This window comes from Tiliqua scincoides, chromosome 3 (genome assembly GCF_035046505.1).
Source record: "Tiliqua scincoides isolate rTilSci1 chromosome 3, rTilSci1.hap2, whole genome shotgun sequence".
Taxonomy (NCBI): Eukaryota; Metazoa; Chordata; class Lepidosauria; order Squamata; family Scincidae; genus Tiliqua; species Tiliqua scincoides.
The window spans coordinates 14,654,263-14,672,876 of NC_089823.1; the positions used below are offsets into that span (position 1 = coordinate 14,654,263).

Here is an 18,614-nt window from a genome sequence, read left to right on the forward strand (position 1 = left end):
GGGACTGTTCTTATGTTCTTATAGACTGAGAGACTATTTAGCTATAATGGTTACTAGACTTTGTAAGTGTATAACTTATTCATCTAAAATTTTTTGCTTTTATAGAAGTTACACAGGGTTTAATTCACACTACATACAAATGCATGTCATAACCTGATGGGTCAATTATAGGAAAAAAAGCAACTTTTAGACAGATTCTCCTTTCCGCAGAAGCAAGAGCTCCTGGTGCTAAACCCCTTCCTAGCTCACTGCCCATCTCCCCACAGCTACTTTGTGTGGGGGGACGGGGACGGGGGAAGGACGGACTGATTTTAAAACTTAACTTATAGGAAAACCTGGATCTAAAAAGGTAGCAACTCTGTCTCACCTTAATGTGGGAGCATATCCATAAAGCAAAGTATGAAGTACAGGAATGGCCAACCTTTCAGGGCTCCTGGACCTTTAATAATTGTATAGAGAAAGGAATTTCAGCAGGTGCAGCTTGTCATCTGTGAGACAAGCTGCACCTGCTGAAATTCCCTCCTCTATACAATTATTACAGGTCCAGAAGCCCTGAAGCTGAAAGACTGGCCACCCAAACTAGTAGAAAGTGAGAAAGCAAAGGTGGCTACTTGAATTGGTATATAGGGTCTCCTGCATTATCCATGGGGGTTCCATTCCAGGAACTCCCATGGATAAGAAAACCTGTGGATAATGAAGTCTGTGGGTTTCAAGGGCCCTGCAATCCTCCGGAAGCAACAGAAGCGTAGCTCCTGTCGCCTCCAGAGGGTCCAAGTGGGTCTGACCAGCAAGTTCAGGGACAGTTCAGGGACAGCAAGTTCAGGGACAGCAAGTTCAGTTACTGGGGAAAATATACAGCTGGATGGACTAAGAATAAAACCAGGTATAAAGGTAGCTTTGTATGTTCACCCTCCTACAACTTTCAACAGAAAGCTTCTTCCCACTTGTCTCCCAATTAAGCAACTTCCAACTGAGCTTCATCGCTCAGTTTCCCAACTAAGGCTATTGTCCTTTCCTGGGGAGGAAGCTCCATTGACTATAATTGGACTTACTTCTGAGTAGACAGGTATAGGACTGGGCTCTGAGCCTCTCAGTTGAAGCCTCCCAGCTTCATGGCTCAGTTTCTGCTACTAACCAGGTGCTTCAAGTACAAGCATCTCCCTATAGAAAGACAAATGGATTCAGGAGGCAATACGCAGTCATGGAGTCACACTAGATGCTGTTCCAGAACCACCATTCAGAGCGCGATACCATAGTCTTTAGAGACTGAAGGTTGCCAACAACAGAACGCAGTCATGACAGCAGCACAGGCCACAAGTGCCAGACAGGCAGAACAGACACTGAAATCCACTGCATTTTCTAGGAGGACAAGAGGCTGTTGTGTTCTAGCCCAGTGTTTCTCAAACTGCAGGTTATGGCTTGATTTTTGGTGGATGGATTTTTGTGAGCCTGCTGTGACCAAGGAAGCTGCACAGCAAACCAGCACATAACCTAGAAGTCACTTGTGGGTTATACCAGCACACAACTCGCTTCACTGGCCATGTTGTGCAGCTTCCTAGTCCAAAGATCAGGTCAGTAAGTTGAGACACACAGTTTGAGAACTGTGGCACAATGCAGCAGGTCACACACTATTTTATTCTGCAGCTTCCTGGCTTAAGCAGGCCCCTGATTCACCATGGATGATGCAATGGGTCACCAAGGTAAGTAGTTTCAGAACCCCAATCTAACCTAAATTATCTGGAATCTTCTAGAAGCTGATTGTCAATCATGTAAGTTTCATTTACAGTTAGGCCAATTGGCTGTCAATGGGACTCCTCACCTACACCAGATACTTTGCTGGCCTAAGTCTGAGAACAGGCAGGGGGCATGTCAGGCCAGGAAATTGGGATAGTATCTCAACATGCACTGCTGCTTCCAGGATCCACACCTCCTGCCCTCCCCCCAAACTCCCACAACCCATTCCCACCAACACCTTACCTGCACTGATGCGGGATGGATGCATCTCTGATGGGCATGTGGATCCTCCAGCTGCTTGCAACAGCAGCCCCAACACCCATGCACTACTATGGCACTTTGCAATGGATCACAAGATCTGCCAGTGTAATTGCCAAATAGGATTGGGCTATAATGTATTAGGAACAGCCCAATCAGCTTGAGATGGTCCCAAGTTTGTACCTCTGATCATAAACTATGTTACATGTTAACAGTAAGAACATGTTACTTTAAGTCAGAAGTGCATGATTTGTGCTCTAACACCAGTACCTAATTTTATCTTCAAAGAAAGGGTTTAATGAGATACAGGAAGCTGGACTAGATGGGCCTATGGCCTGATCCAGTGGGGCTGTTCTTATGTTCTTAAATGGGGAGGAGGGATGTCAGGTCCATTTTACAGCTTTTAAGGAGTGTCATGAAGGTTTTGAGTCAAGAAATTTCCAGCCAAAGTCATAAAACAAAGGAGTCATATGCATATAAGTCAATGCTTCAACAGTGATGGAAGGCACAAAAACCACAAATGAAGCCATGGGGATCACTAAAGTATGAGCTTTCCATCACAATATCTTTAACACAAGATGTACCAGGCAATCCCATGATGACAGAGATGGTGTCCAAACAAAAAAAAATAAAAATTGGGCAGCATTCTTAATTCTTCACTTTAAATACACCCTACAGTGAACAGTCAAGCTCAATCAGGTAATCCCAGCCTGTGGAGTATGTCTTATCTGATAAATTATTCAAAATGCCACATGAAGGCCAATGTTTCTACTAACTACCAGAGACCAGTTTCATAATGGCTGGGTTCTTTGCAGTTAGCTTGCTGGATAGCATTCTAACAAGCTGGGGTTTGGCCAAAATGATTACAAAGGTTTGAGATCAGGTATCCACCTCCCACTGTTATGAATATTGCAAAAAAGACTACCAGCTTTCTCTAGATACTGAACAGAACGTATTCCACCCTGCTGCTTCAACAAAACCTGTGGTCAAGACATTTAGCTAGTATTTGTGACTAGGGCCTGGGAGGGATTAGGCTCTCTGAATTGGTGAAATGTCAAGAAACAGGGGAAGAAAATCAGAGCAAGCTACTCAGCTACTCACACCCTCAGCAAACATTGCTGCGCCCTTGGTATAGAGCAGGAAGGTCACAAGCAATCCCCCCTCTCATAGCAGTGACAAACGATCAGGCAAAACAACCTTTCACTGTCTGCGCAATCCAAGGATCTCTTTCACACTGTGTTTTTTTTTTTTAAGGGCACACTCAAGACAAAAGTTTACATCTACAAACACAAAGCATGGACATGACAACTGAGTGGCTGTCAATACAGGTACACACACTAAAAAGGCAGGATTCATTAGGACTCCCTGTCGAGTACACACTTGATGGCAAACAGATTTGTCTTCAAACAATTTGTGAAATGGTCTTCCCTACCTCTGGAGCTTCGCAGAACAGCAGAAGAACTGCATATTGAAACAATGAAAATCAAGATGACAATTCCATATAGCTTTGCAAAATTACTACGGATTTCTATATTATGTACCATACTCCTATAGTTAACCTGCAATTAATTACCCTCCATGATTTGCATGGACAGCAGAAATTTGTGAGGAATCCATCCATACACAGTGGGAAATGTATTGTGTCTTCTGGATTTTAAGTAAACTACTGCTAAAAATAAGACCCCTGCCATTAACCCTGCTGCTAAATATTTCTATATGGTATGCTAGATACAGACAAATTCATTAATTTCACCTTGGACAGGAGAGTTAAACACAAATTTGCTAGAACTTGCACGTCACCCCCTGTCTGCCCCACTCTCCATAACCTGGTTTTATGGAGTGAAAAAACTCACTTTGCTAATTAGATTCATAGCCTGCCTTATCCCTCAAGGTACTGGGTGGATACCAAAATCCATCCTCACCTCGATGCTCACAAAAACCCTGTGAGGCATGTCACAATTATTGCTATTGTGCAACTGGGAAACAAGCACCAGAACAACTTGCCTCTGGTTATTGAGAGAGTCCATCACTGAAGCTTGGGTTAAAAGTCCAACTCTGCATGCATGTCCAATACCATCCACACCAGTGGTTCCTAAACGTTTTAGCACTGGGACCCACTTTTAAAAATGACACTATTGGGACCCACCTAGGTTCTAAAAAAAGAAGATTTAGAAAGAAATACGTATTTATTTATAATAACCAGAAAAAACACCATCAAACATTTATCTCCCTATATTTACACATGCTTGCAAACTGCAGAAGCTGAGCTCTTTGCAGGGTCATTAGCAGCTACAGTATCTGATTTCTGAACAGCCTCAGGGCTTGAGGAAATTAGTTATCTGATCATTTCATCACCCTTTGGGGACCCACAAAAACCAGGTCGCAACCCACCAGTGGGTCCTGACCCACAGTTTGGGAACTGCTGATCTATAGAATTATATCGGACTGCCATACCAAATCTCAAAGAACTTACCACCCAGTCCTTATGATATTTACCCAGAGATCAGTGACTTCCTAGCTAGAACAGCAACCCTTAGTTTTTAATACCACAAAACCTCCCACAAGTACCCTCAAGTGTCTAGTTTTACAGGTAACTTACACTTTAAATCAAGTTACATATAACACACAATCCACCTATTGAGTGCTAATCCTCATGCCAATTACTGCTACTTCTAATGAACACACTAGATGAATGTGAGTGGCAGTTACCATTGCCTCAAAGGTAGCAACAAGAGTCATAAATGTCAACAACAGGAAGTCCCTCTTTAAAATAGGTCCTGGTTCTGCACTACTGTTGCTGCTCAAGCAACACTAAGAGTTGCCCTTGCTCCTCAACTCCTATAAAATAACTGTAGATTGAATAATGAGCTTACAAGGTAACTTTAAACAAAAATTGCTCCATTCAGTTCTAAGGTGGGCCAGCCCTCCTCTTGACCTGCTGCTCTAGCAAATGCTATTGTCCCATGCAAATTGATACTCACAATGGCTGATAGCGCTCTATTCATGCATGGGTGTATAATTTCCCGGGACTAGTGACAGAACAAGGCACTTTTGCTGAGGGGACAGGGCCGGGGGGGGGGGGAGGGGGGATGGACCACTGATGATGCCAGTCCTGGCACCATGGGGAGGGTCAGACCCACACGACCAGCAGAAAGCAGCATCATAGCCAATTTTCCTTATACAATGCCCCATGTAGTCCTTTCACAGTAAGGGGAGGGAGGCCCAGCCAGGTAGGAGAGGGTCCACCAAACGTCACCTTGCCAAGAACCCCCTCAAAAGTGAAGCCATTCCTGTTCCTTCATTACACTTTCCACTCAAGAAAAAGGTATGGCAGCCAGATTTTAAAAGCAGCAAAATTGTGGAGACTACAGGAGATAAAGGAGTCCATACTCAGCAGTCGCAGAAGGTCCACTATAGCCCACAAGCTACATAGCTGGATGCCAAGGCAACATGAAGGGCATTAAAAAGCTGCAAAGCCAAACTCTCATAATGCAACTACAAAGTTAGCTGACAGTATACTACCACTTCAATCCTATGAAGCTTACTTGGAAATTAGTCTCACTTTGTCCAGTGGGGCACATATCCATCTAAGTAAGAATGGGACTACTGTCCAAATCTAATAAGCAGGTACTCCACATCTACACTTCAACTTTTAAGCCAGTTTGGAACCAGTTCACTGTCATGGCTTTCCTCAAATTCACTGGGAATTATGATTTTGTCAGTGAACTCACATCTCCTCGTTCCTTCGCTTGGAACCATGGGGGTGGGGCGGAGAACCTAAAGGATGCTAGCCATAAGTCAATCCCATTCATGGAACCTTCTAATCCCAACTGGACTGTTTCATGTGTTTCAATTACGCTTAGCCTTGACTAAGTTTCTTTGGCTACAACCCCATGTCTTTAAACAGGTATGAAACTGATTTAAATCCATAACAAAGACATACGCAGAAGACAGGATACTGGAATTGGTCCTGATCACACAGCAAGAACATAATTTCCCATTCATACAGTGCTTAGAAATATCCAAGCACTCCACACCTAGTCTCTCATCCAAGCACTCCACACACAGTCTCTCATCCTTACAACAACCCTGTAAAGCAGGTCTGCATTATCTTCCCTAAACTAGAGGTTCAGTGAGATTAGCTGAGAAAATAAACAGTTGTTTTCGTGGGTGGGGCAAGTCTTTCTGATCAAGGTATAGCCAGGGAACAATGTGAAGTTCGTAGAGGCCCCCAGCACACCAGGATCAGGTTTTGTTGAAGGCCTTCTAGTGAATATTGAGGCAAGCTTTGAACAAGGGTCTTCCTAGCTCACACCACCTCCCATCCTCTGTAGTAAAGTCAAGTGGGGAGTGTGAAAATTAATATCAGCTATAGTACTTGAAAGTAATATTAGTTGCCCAAACCAGGAATGTTACACAAACGTCAAGTCCAACCATGAAACAGTTCAATACAACTGCAGTGCTCTGATATTCTAAAATTCGTAACACTTCTCACAAGATACAAAGCAGAGAGAGAGAGAAAGATCAAATATGGTGCGAAATATGATCCAAGAGTTTAGTTGGGAGGGGAGGGTCACAGGGAATTGGATTCACATACTAAACATTCACATTTGTCAACACAAGTCACAATTTTTAGTAACAAACAAAACTCTAGGACAACTTTTTACGATTTGCATTCTTCCCCACCCCTCGTTTCTAAAAGGAAAAACACTCCTTAAAAAAGTGTTCTACAATTTCACTGCATGGCTTGAAAAACAACTTTGATTGGCACTTTGCCTGACCCACAGAGGAAGAGGGGAAAACACACACACACACACACCCCTCTGGGACAAAGAGTGCAAATATTTGAGCTCACTGACTTAACATGCTTTCTTCATATTTACAAGAAAACCCCTGGTGCAAAGATATAATTAGAAAGAGGCTGCCAAAAGGGAGAGGCAGGCACAACAGCACTTGCCTTAGTTGCTCCAAGCTGTTGCATTTGTCCAGCTCAGCAGTTTTATCTCATTTGCACTGGACAAACAAGAGGCACCTCAACTAATGCACTTGGGTTAATCAGATGTAGAGAGAGGAGACAGACTGATTAGAATATTCCAAGAAGGTGGATTTCCAGCTTGGCAGTATTGTTAAAAACAGCAGGGGTTTTGTTAAGGATCAGTTCTTCCAAGGTAGGGAAAAAGCACGTATTGCAAAGAACACAGGACTGCCACCAAGAAAGTCAGCCACTTCATGCTCTGTTCTCCTACTCAGCAATAGCTAGTTCAACTAGCCCCAAACCCCATCACTGGCTATCTCTTTGCGGGGACACAAGCTAAACTAGCCACTAAGGAGAGGGAATGTGGAAATTCCATACAGCGTTGCTGTTTTCAGCAGCAACCCCACAGTTATCACATCACATGTAGTTCCAGCCCTGGGAAAGCCTTAAGAAAAAGGCTGTTAAGAAAACATTGTTGCTGGCCCCTTTCCTTAAAGTCCTAAATGACCTAAGTTTAGGACAAATTGAGAGAACACCTTCTCCTCTATTGAACTGACTTGCACTCTTTGGTCACACAATGGTTCTGGGTATCACCTACAATGTTTAGGCAGGAATCGCTTCTTTTCAGATGTGGAAACTTCTTTGTGGAACATTCACACTAAAGCTCATCAAGGTCAGTTCAGCCAACTGCAGAAGGTAGGTGAATACTTTTTTTATGCATTTTATGTTATTATTTTGAGCCTGAGAAACTATCAGCCAATAATGCTGTGGCTGAAGTTACTATGAACATATGAATCTGCTTTCCACTAAATCAGACTATTGGCCTCTCTAGCTCCATATTGCCTATTGCCAAAGAGGATTTCCAGGATTCCAGACAGGGGTTTTTCCAAATCCTACCTGGAAATGACAGAGATGGAACCTGGGACCTTCCTCAATGCTGTGCTATGGCTCCATCATGGATAGAATAATTGATAACACATTTTAATATTTTGAATGTGCTTAGGACTTTCACATGTGTCATACAACTGCTCTTATACAGGCACCTTCAGTGGCAAAAAGCAGGATAAAACTATAATAAATCAATAGGGTTTAACACAAAAGAATTCCAGTATAAACCCGACCTGTTACTACAAAAGAAAAGGACAGCGTTTTATGCTCCATCTCCAAAGCCTGCCCTAATCTTAAAAAACAAAGTGACAGAAATAAAGTTTCATATCTGCTTTCAAGGTTTTCAAAGACTTTGTAGATCTGTAACAAGCACTACGTTAATAGACTATTCCTATTTGTGCTAGGGAGTAACTAAGATTTCAGAAGTATAAAGCATGGGGAACAGAAAAAGTATTCAAATGACCTACATGCAGACAGTAAGGCAAGAAGAGCTATAGATTCCCACAGCTAGCCTCTCAACCACAGAAGTCCTGCTCCCATCTCGGTATGGACCTTCAACAGTTAGTGTGTTTCCAACCATTTCCGCACTACTATGAGGAGGCTAAGAATGTGCTTAGAATGCGCACTACTATGAGGAGGCTAAGAATGTGCGCGTTTTTGGTTATCAGTGAGGGGTCCAAAAATGAATCCCTCGCAGATACCAAGGTCACACCTTTACAATCAGAACACACTTTTGACTGAAAATCAGTCACAAGAAGGTATTTCGAGAGCATAAGAACAAGGAGTCAAGTTTCTTACCAGAATTATTCTAGAAAGTGTCTCTTTCTAGAAGAATAGTTCGTGTGGCAGAGAGCCCCGCTGGATCAGGCTAGACACCAATCTAGTCCAGCTTCCTCGATCTCACAGAGGCCCACCAGATGCCTCAGGGAGCACACAAGACAAAATACTGGTATGCTTTTGCCACTCCCTTGATGAGAGAATCAAGGACCAGGCTTACATACTTTGTAAGGTCCAGGCTTACATACAACACAGGATTACATACTTTGTAAGTAAAAAAAATTGAGAGGCCTTCTCTTTCAAATGCCACAACCATTTTCAACATTCCAATCAACAAGCGATCACCTCAATACCCCCACCCTGAGAATGCTGAGGATTCTGGGGGCGACGTACACTCTGCTCAGGCAGCGCATTAGCCAAGCCTATTGGGCCTTACCACCACCCACATGAAAAGAAACTGTGCCATAAAACAGTGGCCCTCTGAGAAGGTGCAAAAGACCAGAGAGGAAGAAGATCCTGCAACAGGAAGAATCAAAGAAACTTTTCTTCTAGCAGCATAGGCTTAGCTATGCAGCCAGGCAAGCTGCTATGCTTATCATGGAGCAAAGAACCTGTAGTAGGTTGTGGCCAAAACAGTTCTCGCCCTCCTCCTCCTAAATGTGACATCAGAAATTAAAGACCAACCTAAGAAACACCTTATTGTAAATATTGTTACAGCGGCAAAAATATTGTTTGCACAAAAATGGAAATCTATAGATGTACCAACCAAGGAAGATTTAATAGATAAAATCTATGAAGTAGCAGAAATGGAAGTTTTAACAGAAAGAATGAAAGAGAGAGATTTAGATAGAGTAAGAAAATATTGGAAGTTTTTTATGATTGGGTAGATAAATCTAGTTAGATAAAATTGAGTGTTTCATAAAAATTAATTTTTCTATATTGATAAATATGCGAACCTTTGTATTGATGATTATTGTGTTTTTTTGAGTTAATTGAATGATGTAAGTTGGAATCTTGGGCCAACCCTTATGTGTAACCTGTGTCGTACCCTACCCAAAGTTAAGCCTATTTCCTTTCCTGTATCTGTAATGAATGAATAAAATATATTGGGGGGGGGGAACAAAAAACAAAAACAAAACAATTCTCGCCCTCCTGTCCTCACTGACTGGATTCAGGAGGAAGTCCAAAATATCCTATTTTACTTCGCTTCCAATGCTAGCACAGGCCTAGTGCCCCACTCCACAGATCATACATACATGCAGCTGTGTTGCAAACCTTCTGTGCACTTGCCCACCAAAGAAATGCTTACTGATGAGGCAGCTGAAAGCATGGGTATGCCTGAAGTGCTCTCCACTTCACGTTGTTTGAGAAAAGCAGCCAATGAACACTCTTGCATAGTTATACAAAGATTGGTACTGGCAGGCAAACCATCTTTCAGTCTGCCTGTACTTATCTCACTGAGAAGCTCTCCTCCATAAGGTTCCAAGACCTTGCCTAGTACAGTTTTTTTGAAAATCACAGAACTAGAAATTGAAGTGTAATGATGACCCCAAGTAACAGAAGTATACTGTTTATTAACAGTTGCATTTATAAACCAGTCTTCCTCCAAGGAGCTCAAGACAGCATACATGGTTCTCCTGCTTGCCCATGTCAACCTCACAACAATCCTGAAAGGCAGGTTTGCAAGTGAGCTGAGTGGGAATCTGAACCTGGCTTTCCCTGGCCTGAGACTCTACCAAAGACACCACACTGGCTCTATTATCTGCTTGTTTTTCTATCCACACACCCACACATCTATTTTTACAAGGATGGAGAGGGAGAGATGTACCAATACAAGATTTTATCATACAGACACACGATGCAAAATCTATAATACAACACACACACCCCTTTAATAAGTCTAGGGAGCAGAAGCATACATGAGGGGGAGAAGGAAGATTAATATGGAAGGTGCTTATTCTGACAGAGTGGGAAAAGTTCCAAAGAGGGAGGAATGTAGAGTTTTCTTCTTCACCATTACAGCCGGGGGCTATAATTCCCCTTATTCCCCATTATAATTCCCCATTATTCCACTGGGGGCTGGGGATAAGAATAGGCCCTCAGTTTGGCTGTAAGAGGCGACTAAACAGCCACCGGGAGATGGAACTCGTTAGCCTGGGAAGGCAGCTCATCTGAGAGAAGGAAAACTCTGATCCCAAACCTCCACTGCCTTGTGGCTACATCCAGTTGTGGAAAAGGCTTCAGGAGTCAACCTCAAAGCAAAATTCGGAGCCGGAGTCCCTGAGGCAGTTCATGGCTGAACACAGTCACGTTCTGGCAACTCCTGCGACACCGCTGGAACCAACCAATGGTCTGCCTTTCCACTGGACCATTTCAGTGATGTGGAGAGGGGGGATTTGCTGCATGGGTAACAGTCTATCCTCCATATCTACTTTACCCAGGCTTTGCGCACTGGAGAGGACACTGTTCCTGAACCACCATTCAGAGCGCGATACCATAGTCTTCTGAGACTGATGCCAATAAAATTATAGCTAAAAAAAGAACTTATTGCTGTCTGCAATAAGACAGCAATAAGTCTTATAAGTTCAAAAGAACTTATGAAGAGAGCAACGTTCTTTTCAGAAACGTGTCAGATGTGAGTGGCGAAAAGGAAGAATGTGCAAGACTCCTCCAATCAAAGATCACCAAAGCACAGGGGCCAAGTCTCAGTTCCGCAAACACAACATGGGCCAATATCCATAGCAAAAGGGAGACGTTTTGGAAGATGAAACGTTTCTATCTCAGTCACGTATAAAGTCTGTGGGTATTTCTCCACATTCTAGTCTGATCTGATCTGTTGGTGGTCATCAATGGAACAGGCTTATTCTAAGCATATTGGAAGCATATTCAGTCTCCCATTCACTCACATTGAGTGTGTTCCTCCCCCATGTCACAAAAGATATAGGTTCTGGCCTGGTTCAGACAGACAGCAAAGATCTTCTTCATCGTGGGCATATGAAGGTGGGCACACACTGCCACCATGCTTGGACTATAATATGTGATGTGGGCATTCATGTGGAAATCCTGCAAAAGCTAGATCACCAGAAACTCAACGACCCATTTTGAAGGCAGTGTATGCAAAAAAGGCCAAAAGTCACAGGACTATAGATACCCATATCACTAGCTGTGCTAGAACATGGTAGATGGGGTGGTTATTTTAATTAATGTCTAGCCCACTTTTTCATTAAAAAAAGAATGTCTAAAGTGGCTCACAGCAATAATGATCCAAGTCTGCAAACACTTCCTACTCCTCAATGATGGTGGTCAAATTTATTCAGACCAGGACCTATCATAAGTGGATATCGGGGGACAAACATTTACTCTCTGATCCACCAAAGGCAATCGACAGAAACAGGAAAGCACCTCTTTATACACTGACAGGTGAAGGACAAGTCTTTCTTAAGAGGAGATGAAAAAGAAGCAACCAGATGAAAAGCCGCCCTTTTCTTTGGTCAGCCATGAAACCAATGTACTTTCTTGGGAAAGCGCTAACTCAGCTTCACTTCTGTAAAATGGGAGCACTGAAGACTGAATTCATAAGGTTGCAAAAACACACACAAAAAAGGATTTAAGGAAGCAGGTGTGAGAAATAATTTATACAGATGAGAATGAGGATTCTATATGTACATGCACAAGAGAACTTAAAAGGCGATTACTGTTCCCTCAACACACATCAGCCAAAGTCCTAATGGCAAATAAAAGATAAAATCCAGAATAATTCTCAAAGTCCTTTAAATTTCATCTGGATGACTCCACATTTGTTTACAGAACAGCATTTTGTGAACATATGGTATACCAAACTCAGACCATTGGCCTATCTAGGCCTATATTCTCTATCCTGAATAATAGTGGCTTCGGACAAAGGTCTCTCTCAGCCTTCCTTGAACCTGGGATCTCCCACATGTAAAGCAGGTACTCTACAACTGACCTATGGCCTCAGTTCCCACTTTATTATGCAAAAAAACCCCACACCAAATACATATAAATAATAAACCCTTGACAATGCAGAACAAAACAAAATAAAAAAAGTGGTCTTTAAAAGAGATACCTCTCAGGATTCAGTCATCCGTCATCCCTCACTTTAAAGACAGCAATAGCTCTGTAGGTTAGGCAAAGCTGGGAGATAGAGTCTCAAGGTCTGCCAGTTCTAGCTGTGCAAGGATTTGAACCTAGTTCATCTTCATCTACGGTGTCACATAGCTTCAAAAAGCAAAGCTGGTGCTTGCAATGATAATGCTCACTAACGGAATAGGGTCAGGAATATACTCAAGTTCATAACTAGAGAGTACAATGCTGTAATGAAATGAAAGATAAGGGAGACCAATTGCAATCAAATGGTTGCTTTGACCCACACACCTAACTTCCATTTATTCCACACCCTAACCCAGCTATTTTCAACCTTTTTCATCTCATGGCACACTGCCAAGGCACTAAAATTGTCAAGGCACACCATCAGGTTTTTGCCAATTGACAAGGCACACTCTGCTGCCAGTGGGTGGCTCACAACCCCATTGGCCCTACTAATAAAAGATCTCCCCCCAAATTCCTGTGGCACACCTGTGGACCACTCATGACACACCAGTGTGCCACGGCACAGTGGTTGAAAATGGCTGCCCTAACCCATAGGCTTGGGGATGGTCCCAATATTTAGGAAGGAAAACTAGTTTATGTGACATTACCATTATCTTCATTTCCATTTGCTTCCACACAACATCAGAGGTTTAGAAATTTTAATATTTTGATGGCCCACAGAAAACATTTCAGATAGCCACATCTCAAATTAGCAGCTTCCACCCTCTAAAGATGCAACTGAGCAGAGCCCAAATATTTGGGAGCCCCACAGGATAGTTAATACATAAAGCAGGGGAGGGGGAGAAAAAGTATAAAAGATTTTAAAAATATTAATAAACCAACCATACTACATACACAACCTAAATACAAGCTTAGTATTTTCTTTAAAGTGCACTTATGTTTATACTTTATATTTAAGTGTGTGTTCACAACAAGTTCCTGAAAATGTGCAAGACTAAAGAAAAAATTGTTGGTTTTTGTTAGCTAGAGATAAGGTGGCAGTGGGAGGCTCAAATCATGTATCAGTTCACAATTTTGTTTTGAATCATGCTTGCTAGCCAGCAGAAGCCTTTGAGATGAGCTATACAAGCCAAGTAAACAAACAGCAGCATTCAATTTGCACCATATTTGTTCTGAACCATTTGGAGGCCTAGAGTCCTCAGGGCAAATCAAGTTTTTAAAATAGTCTTAAACCAAAAAAGATAGATAGAACACAGAAGATAGAAACAAAATAAAAAATAAATTGCATGCATTTTCTACATATTATACATAATTGTATACAAAGCATTCAAAGTTAGGCACTTTTAAGTTCTACTGATTTCAACAGTAGAGTTAAATCTGAAATTTCAAACTGCTTAGTAATAAGATTTACTGCACAATCCTATGCACACTTACCTGGGAATAAGTCCCACTGAACATTGTGGGACTTACTTCTGAGCAAATCAGCACAGGACTGCACCATCAAAGGTGACCAGCTTTGGCTGAATCATACCCATTAAGCATTATAATACAAAATATACACATACACACACATATATAAAAAGATGCAGCAAAAAAGTTACCAGATAAATGCCACAAAATGTTCAACATTGATATTTACTGGTAATTCTTAAAACTGTAAATAGATGAATGATGTGTCATAAGCATGTCATGAACTTGCTTTACTTATGGCATTATAAATATCCTTAATTTTAAAGCAGCTGCGTGTTAATTGAAGGCACTCAGCTGATTCTCAGATCACTGACATTTTCTAAGTCAGCAGAACTACTAGCCGCACCAGTATTCACTAAGTCTGCAATGCTATGTACACTTACCTGGAAGCAATCCCCATTGAGCACAGTGGGATTTATTTCCAAGTAAACATGCAGAGCATCACACTCCACATTATCAACTCTTACTACTGAGCATTTCACATATACAGGCACAAATGCATGCATTTTATCACCTGGGTTATCCAACACTGGATGAAGATGACTTCATTTCCCCAGCTTCTGATTTGATGACATCATGATTGTCAGTTATTTTTGCTGCTGTTTGCTGGCTCTAGAGGGCTTTGTGCAAATTTATTAGCAGTTTTAAGACTGTTTGGATTGCAAGCCACCTTGAACACATTGTGCTGACACTCTCACACACAAAGCATCTTGTGCATTAATGTGTTCTATATGTTCACTATTTTGCACTCTCATGTTGCACATAGCCTTTTTGCTTGTGCAGCACACTCATTTTTGCACTATAGAAGTTGATGTGTTGCACATTTCACTATTTTATAACACATAACCTTCATGCATGTACTGTACAGATAATTCTTTGCACTACAGAAGTCTGTGCTGCACATTTTCACTACTTTATATTGCACATCACCTTCTCTTGCACAGTACATTCAGACACACACTTCTGTCCAGGACATAAATCAGTGTTGCATATTTTACAGTACAGTACTTTTATATTGCACATCTTTTTTGCTTGTTCAACACACACACACACACACACACACACACACACACAATATCAATCTGTTGCTCTAGAGGTCAGCATGTTGCATTTTCACTAATTTTATATTGCACTTAACCTTGCATCTGCAGCACACAAAATTTTTTGCACTAGAGATCAGCATGTTGCACATTTTCACTATTTTTATAAACTTAACATAACCTTTTCGCTTGTTCAGTGTGCAGCACGGACACACACTAGAGGTCAGTGTGCTGCATATATTCACTATTTTTATATCAAATAACCTTTTCACTTGTGCAGTGTGCAGTAAAGGCATAAACATGCACACATCTGTGCACTCCAGAGGTCAGTGTGCTGCACAGCTTCATGGCTGTGCACTATTTTCATATCGCACATAGCCTTTTTGCTTGTGCAGCGCACACACAATTTCTTGCACTCCAGGTCAGTGTGCTTCACCATGCTGCACTATTTTCATATCACACCACCTTTCTGCTTGTGCAGCAGACAGAGCCACACAGTCTTGTGCACTGCAGCAGGCAGTGTGCTGCGCACCTTCACCATATTGCACTATTTTCATATCACACAACTCTTCTGCTTGTGCAGCCCAGGCAGGCAGGCAGGCAGGCAGGTCCCCCCAAGGCCAGCCCTCCACCCCGAGGCCAGCGTGCTGCACACCCTGCACGGTCCCCCCCACCGCAGCCCCACACCGGCGCGGACCCCCGCTCCCGCGGGCAGCGCTGCCGGGGGCGTGGCGGCGCAGGAGCTCGGGCGAGACACCCACCTGCCTGAGCGCCTTGCGGCAGTTGCTGCAGACCCGGCGGCAGTCGCTGTGGCCGCCGCTGCCGTCGCCGGGGACTGGGCTGCCGGCCCTGCTCATGGCGCTGGCGGGGAGGCTGCCTGCGGCTGGCTTCCCTCAGCCCGGCTGCGGCGCCTCAGCCTCCCCCGCCGCCCGCTACAGCCCTCGGGAACAGCCGCCGCCGTCCCTCGCGCACACCCCTCCGCCCGGGCCAATCCGCGCGCCCCGGCCACGCCCACTCGCCATCCCCGCCGCCAATGGGGAGGCCGCGCCGCGGGCAGCCAATCCACGACGCCTTCTCCCGTTGCCATCTCCAGGCAGCCTCCGAGTTGGGGCGGTGCCGCCAGCGAGCCTCTCGGCCAATGGCGAAGCTCGAAAGGCAGAGGGCGGGGCTTGCTTTCGCCAATGGGAGAGGGGCTCGAGGGAAACGCGGCCACGAGGTGGGCACGCCCCCCTCCTGGGCTGCCGCTGCTGCTGCTGTTTTGCGGGAAGGGGAATCGTGTAGAGGGAGCGAGCCAGGTTTCCAGCGCTGGGCCACTCACAAGCCCCACCCACAGCCAGCCTCATTAATTAATTAAGCAATTAATTAAGCAATAAGTAAATTAATGCAAAATTAAACATGCAAAATTAATTTCAGTTAATTGATCAATTAAATTTATTAAATGCAGTTAATTAATTAAATGCAATTCAATGCATTTAAAATTTAATGCAATTGTATTGGCAACCTTCAGTCTCGAGAGACTATAGTATCGCGCTCTGAAAGGTGGTTCTGGCACAGCGTCTAGTGTGGCTGAAAAGGCCAATCCGGGAGTGACAATCCCTTCCACACCGGGAGCAAGTGCAGTCTGTCCCTGGTCTGTCTCCCTGGCTATGGGCCTTCCTTCTTTGCCTCTTAGCCTCAGACTGTTGGCAAAGTGACTCTTCAAACTGGGAAAGGCCATGCTGCACAGCCTGCCTCCAAGCGGGCCGCTCAGAGGCCAGGGTTTCCCACTTGTTGAGGTCCATCCCTAAGGCCTTCAGATCCCTCTTGCAGATGTCCTTGTATCGCAGCTGTGGTCTACCTGTAGGGCGCTTTCCTTGCACGAGTTCTCCATAGAGGAGATCCTTTGGGATCCGGCCATCATCCATTCTCACGACATGACCAAGCCAACCCAGGCGTCTCTGTTTCAGCAGTGAATACATGCTAGGGATTCCAGCACGTTCCAGGACTGTGTTGTTTGGAACTTTGTCCTGCCAGGTGATGCCGAGGATGCATCGGAGGCAGCGCATGTGGAAAGCGCTCAGTTTCCTCTCCTGTTGTGAGCGAAGAGTCCATGACTCGCTGCAGTACAGAAGTGTACTCAGGACGCAAGCTCTGTAGACCTGGATCTTGGTATGTTCCGTCAGCTTCTTGTTGGACCAGACTCTCTTTGTGGACCAGACTCTCTTTACCCAGGCTTCGAATGCAATTAAGTAATAATATTTATTATACTAGTAATTAACACCAAGTCCAGGAAAAATCCATTACAGGTTACAAGCCATGATGTGTATGTGCAACCTCCTCATTTAGAAATGGGCTACATCAGAATGCCAGATGCAAGGGAGGGCACCAGGAGGCAGGTCTCTTGTTTTCTTGTGTGCTCCCTGGGGCATCTGGTGGGCTGCTCTGAGACACAGGAGACTGGACTAGATGGGCTTCTGGCCTGATCCAGTGGGGCTGTTCTTACGTTCTTATGGTTCCACAGGATACAACAGCAGCTGTTTCAGTGCCACCATGCCATGCATCACCACCAGAGCATAGGATTGGGCCCTAAATTGAGTGACTTCTGTCAAAAGCTGCTTTTGGAAGCAATGGAAGCGTTTGGGCCTCTTCAGCCTAGAAAAGAGACGCCTGAGGGGGGACATGATTGAGACATACAAAATTATGAGATGCAGGAGGCTGGACTAGATGGGCCTCTGGTCCTGATCCAGCGGGGCTGTTCTTACCAAGAACAACTTACATTTTGCGACAGTATTTGTAACATCAAAATAGGTTAAAACCAGGCATCTCAGATTCTTAGGAAGGACTCGATCGGTGGTTCTCACACATTTAGCACTGGGACCCACTTTTTAGAATGAGAATCTGTCAGGACCCCCCAGAACTGATGTCATGACCAGAAGTCACATCATCAAGCAGGAAAATTTTTAACAATCCTAGGCTGCAATCCTTCCCACACTTACCCGGGAGTAAGCCCCACTGACAATCATTGTTAAAAGAACATACATAGCAGCTTGTTAAAAGTACAGGTCTGTAACATTTCCCCAAATGCAGTCGTATGAGAGCATCAAATCTAATATATTAAAAATAAAATATTGAAATGAATGGGGACCCATGTGAAATTGGCTCACAACCCACCTAGTGGATCCCAACTCACAGTTTGAGAAACACTGGACTAGATGTCTGGATGAAAGAAACTAGTCAATAACATCCACCTGACTTTGCAAAAATCTTATAAGAACAACAGCAACCACAGGGCAGGATGAACAACCTATTTTTAATTCCAAATAACCTGCCCTTAAAGTGTGAATACAACAAACAAAAGGGCATTTTCACGCATGGCACTACAAGGCTACTTTTTTTTCTTGATGCTAGAAAGAAAATCGACA

General features: G+C 43.7%; 1 protein-coding gene across 1 annotated transcript in view; it reads right to left on the reverse strand.

Annotated features, from left to right (window-relative positions):
• SESN3 (sestrin 3) overlaps positions 1-16,128 on the reverse strand; it is a 61,749-nt gene extending 45,621 nt beyond the window's left edge. The window contains exon 1 of the mRNA XM_066620427.1: positions 15,975-16,128. Within this exon, the coding sequence (XP_066476524.1) occupies positions 15,975-16,070 (96 nt within the window). The 5' untranslated portion in view covers positions 16,071-16,128. The remainder of the gene's footprint in view (positions 1-15,974) is intronic.
• Positions 16,129-18,614: the final 2,486 nt, after the last annotated feature.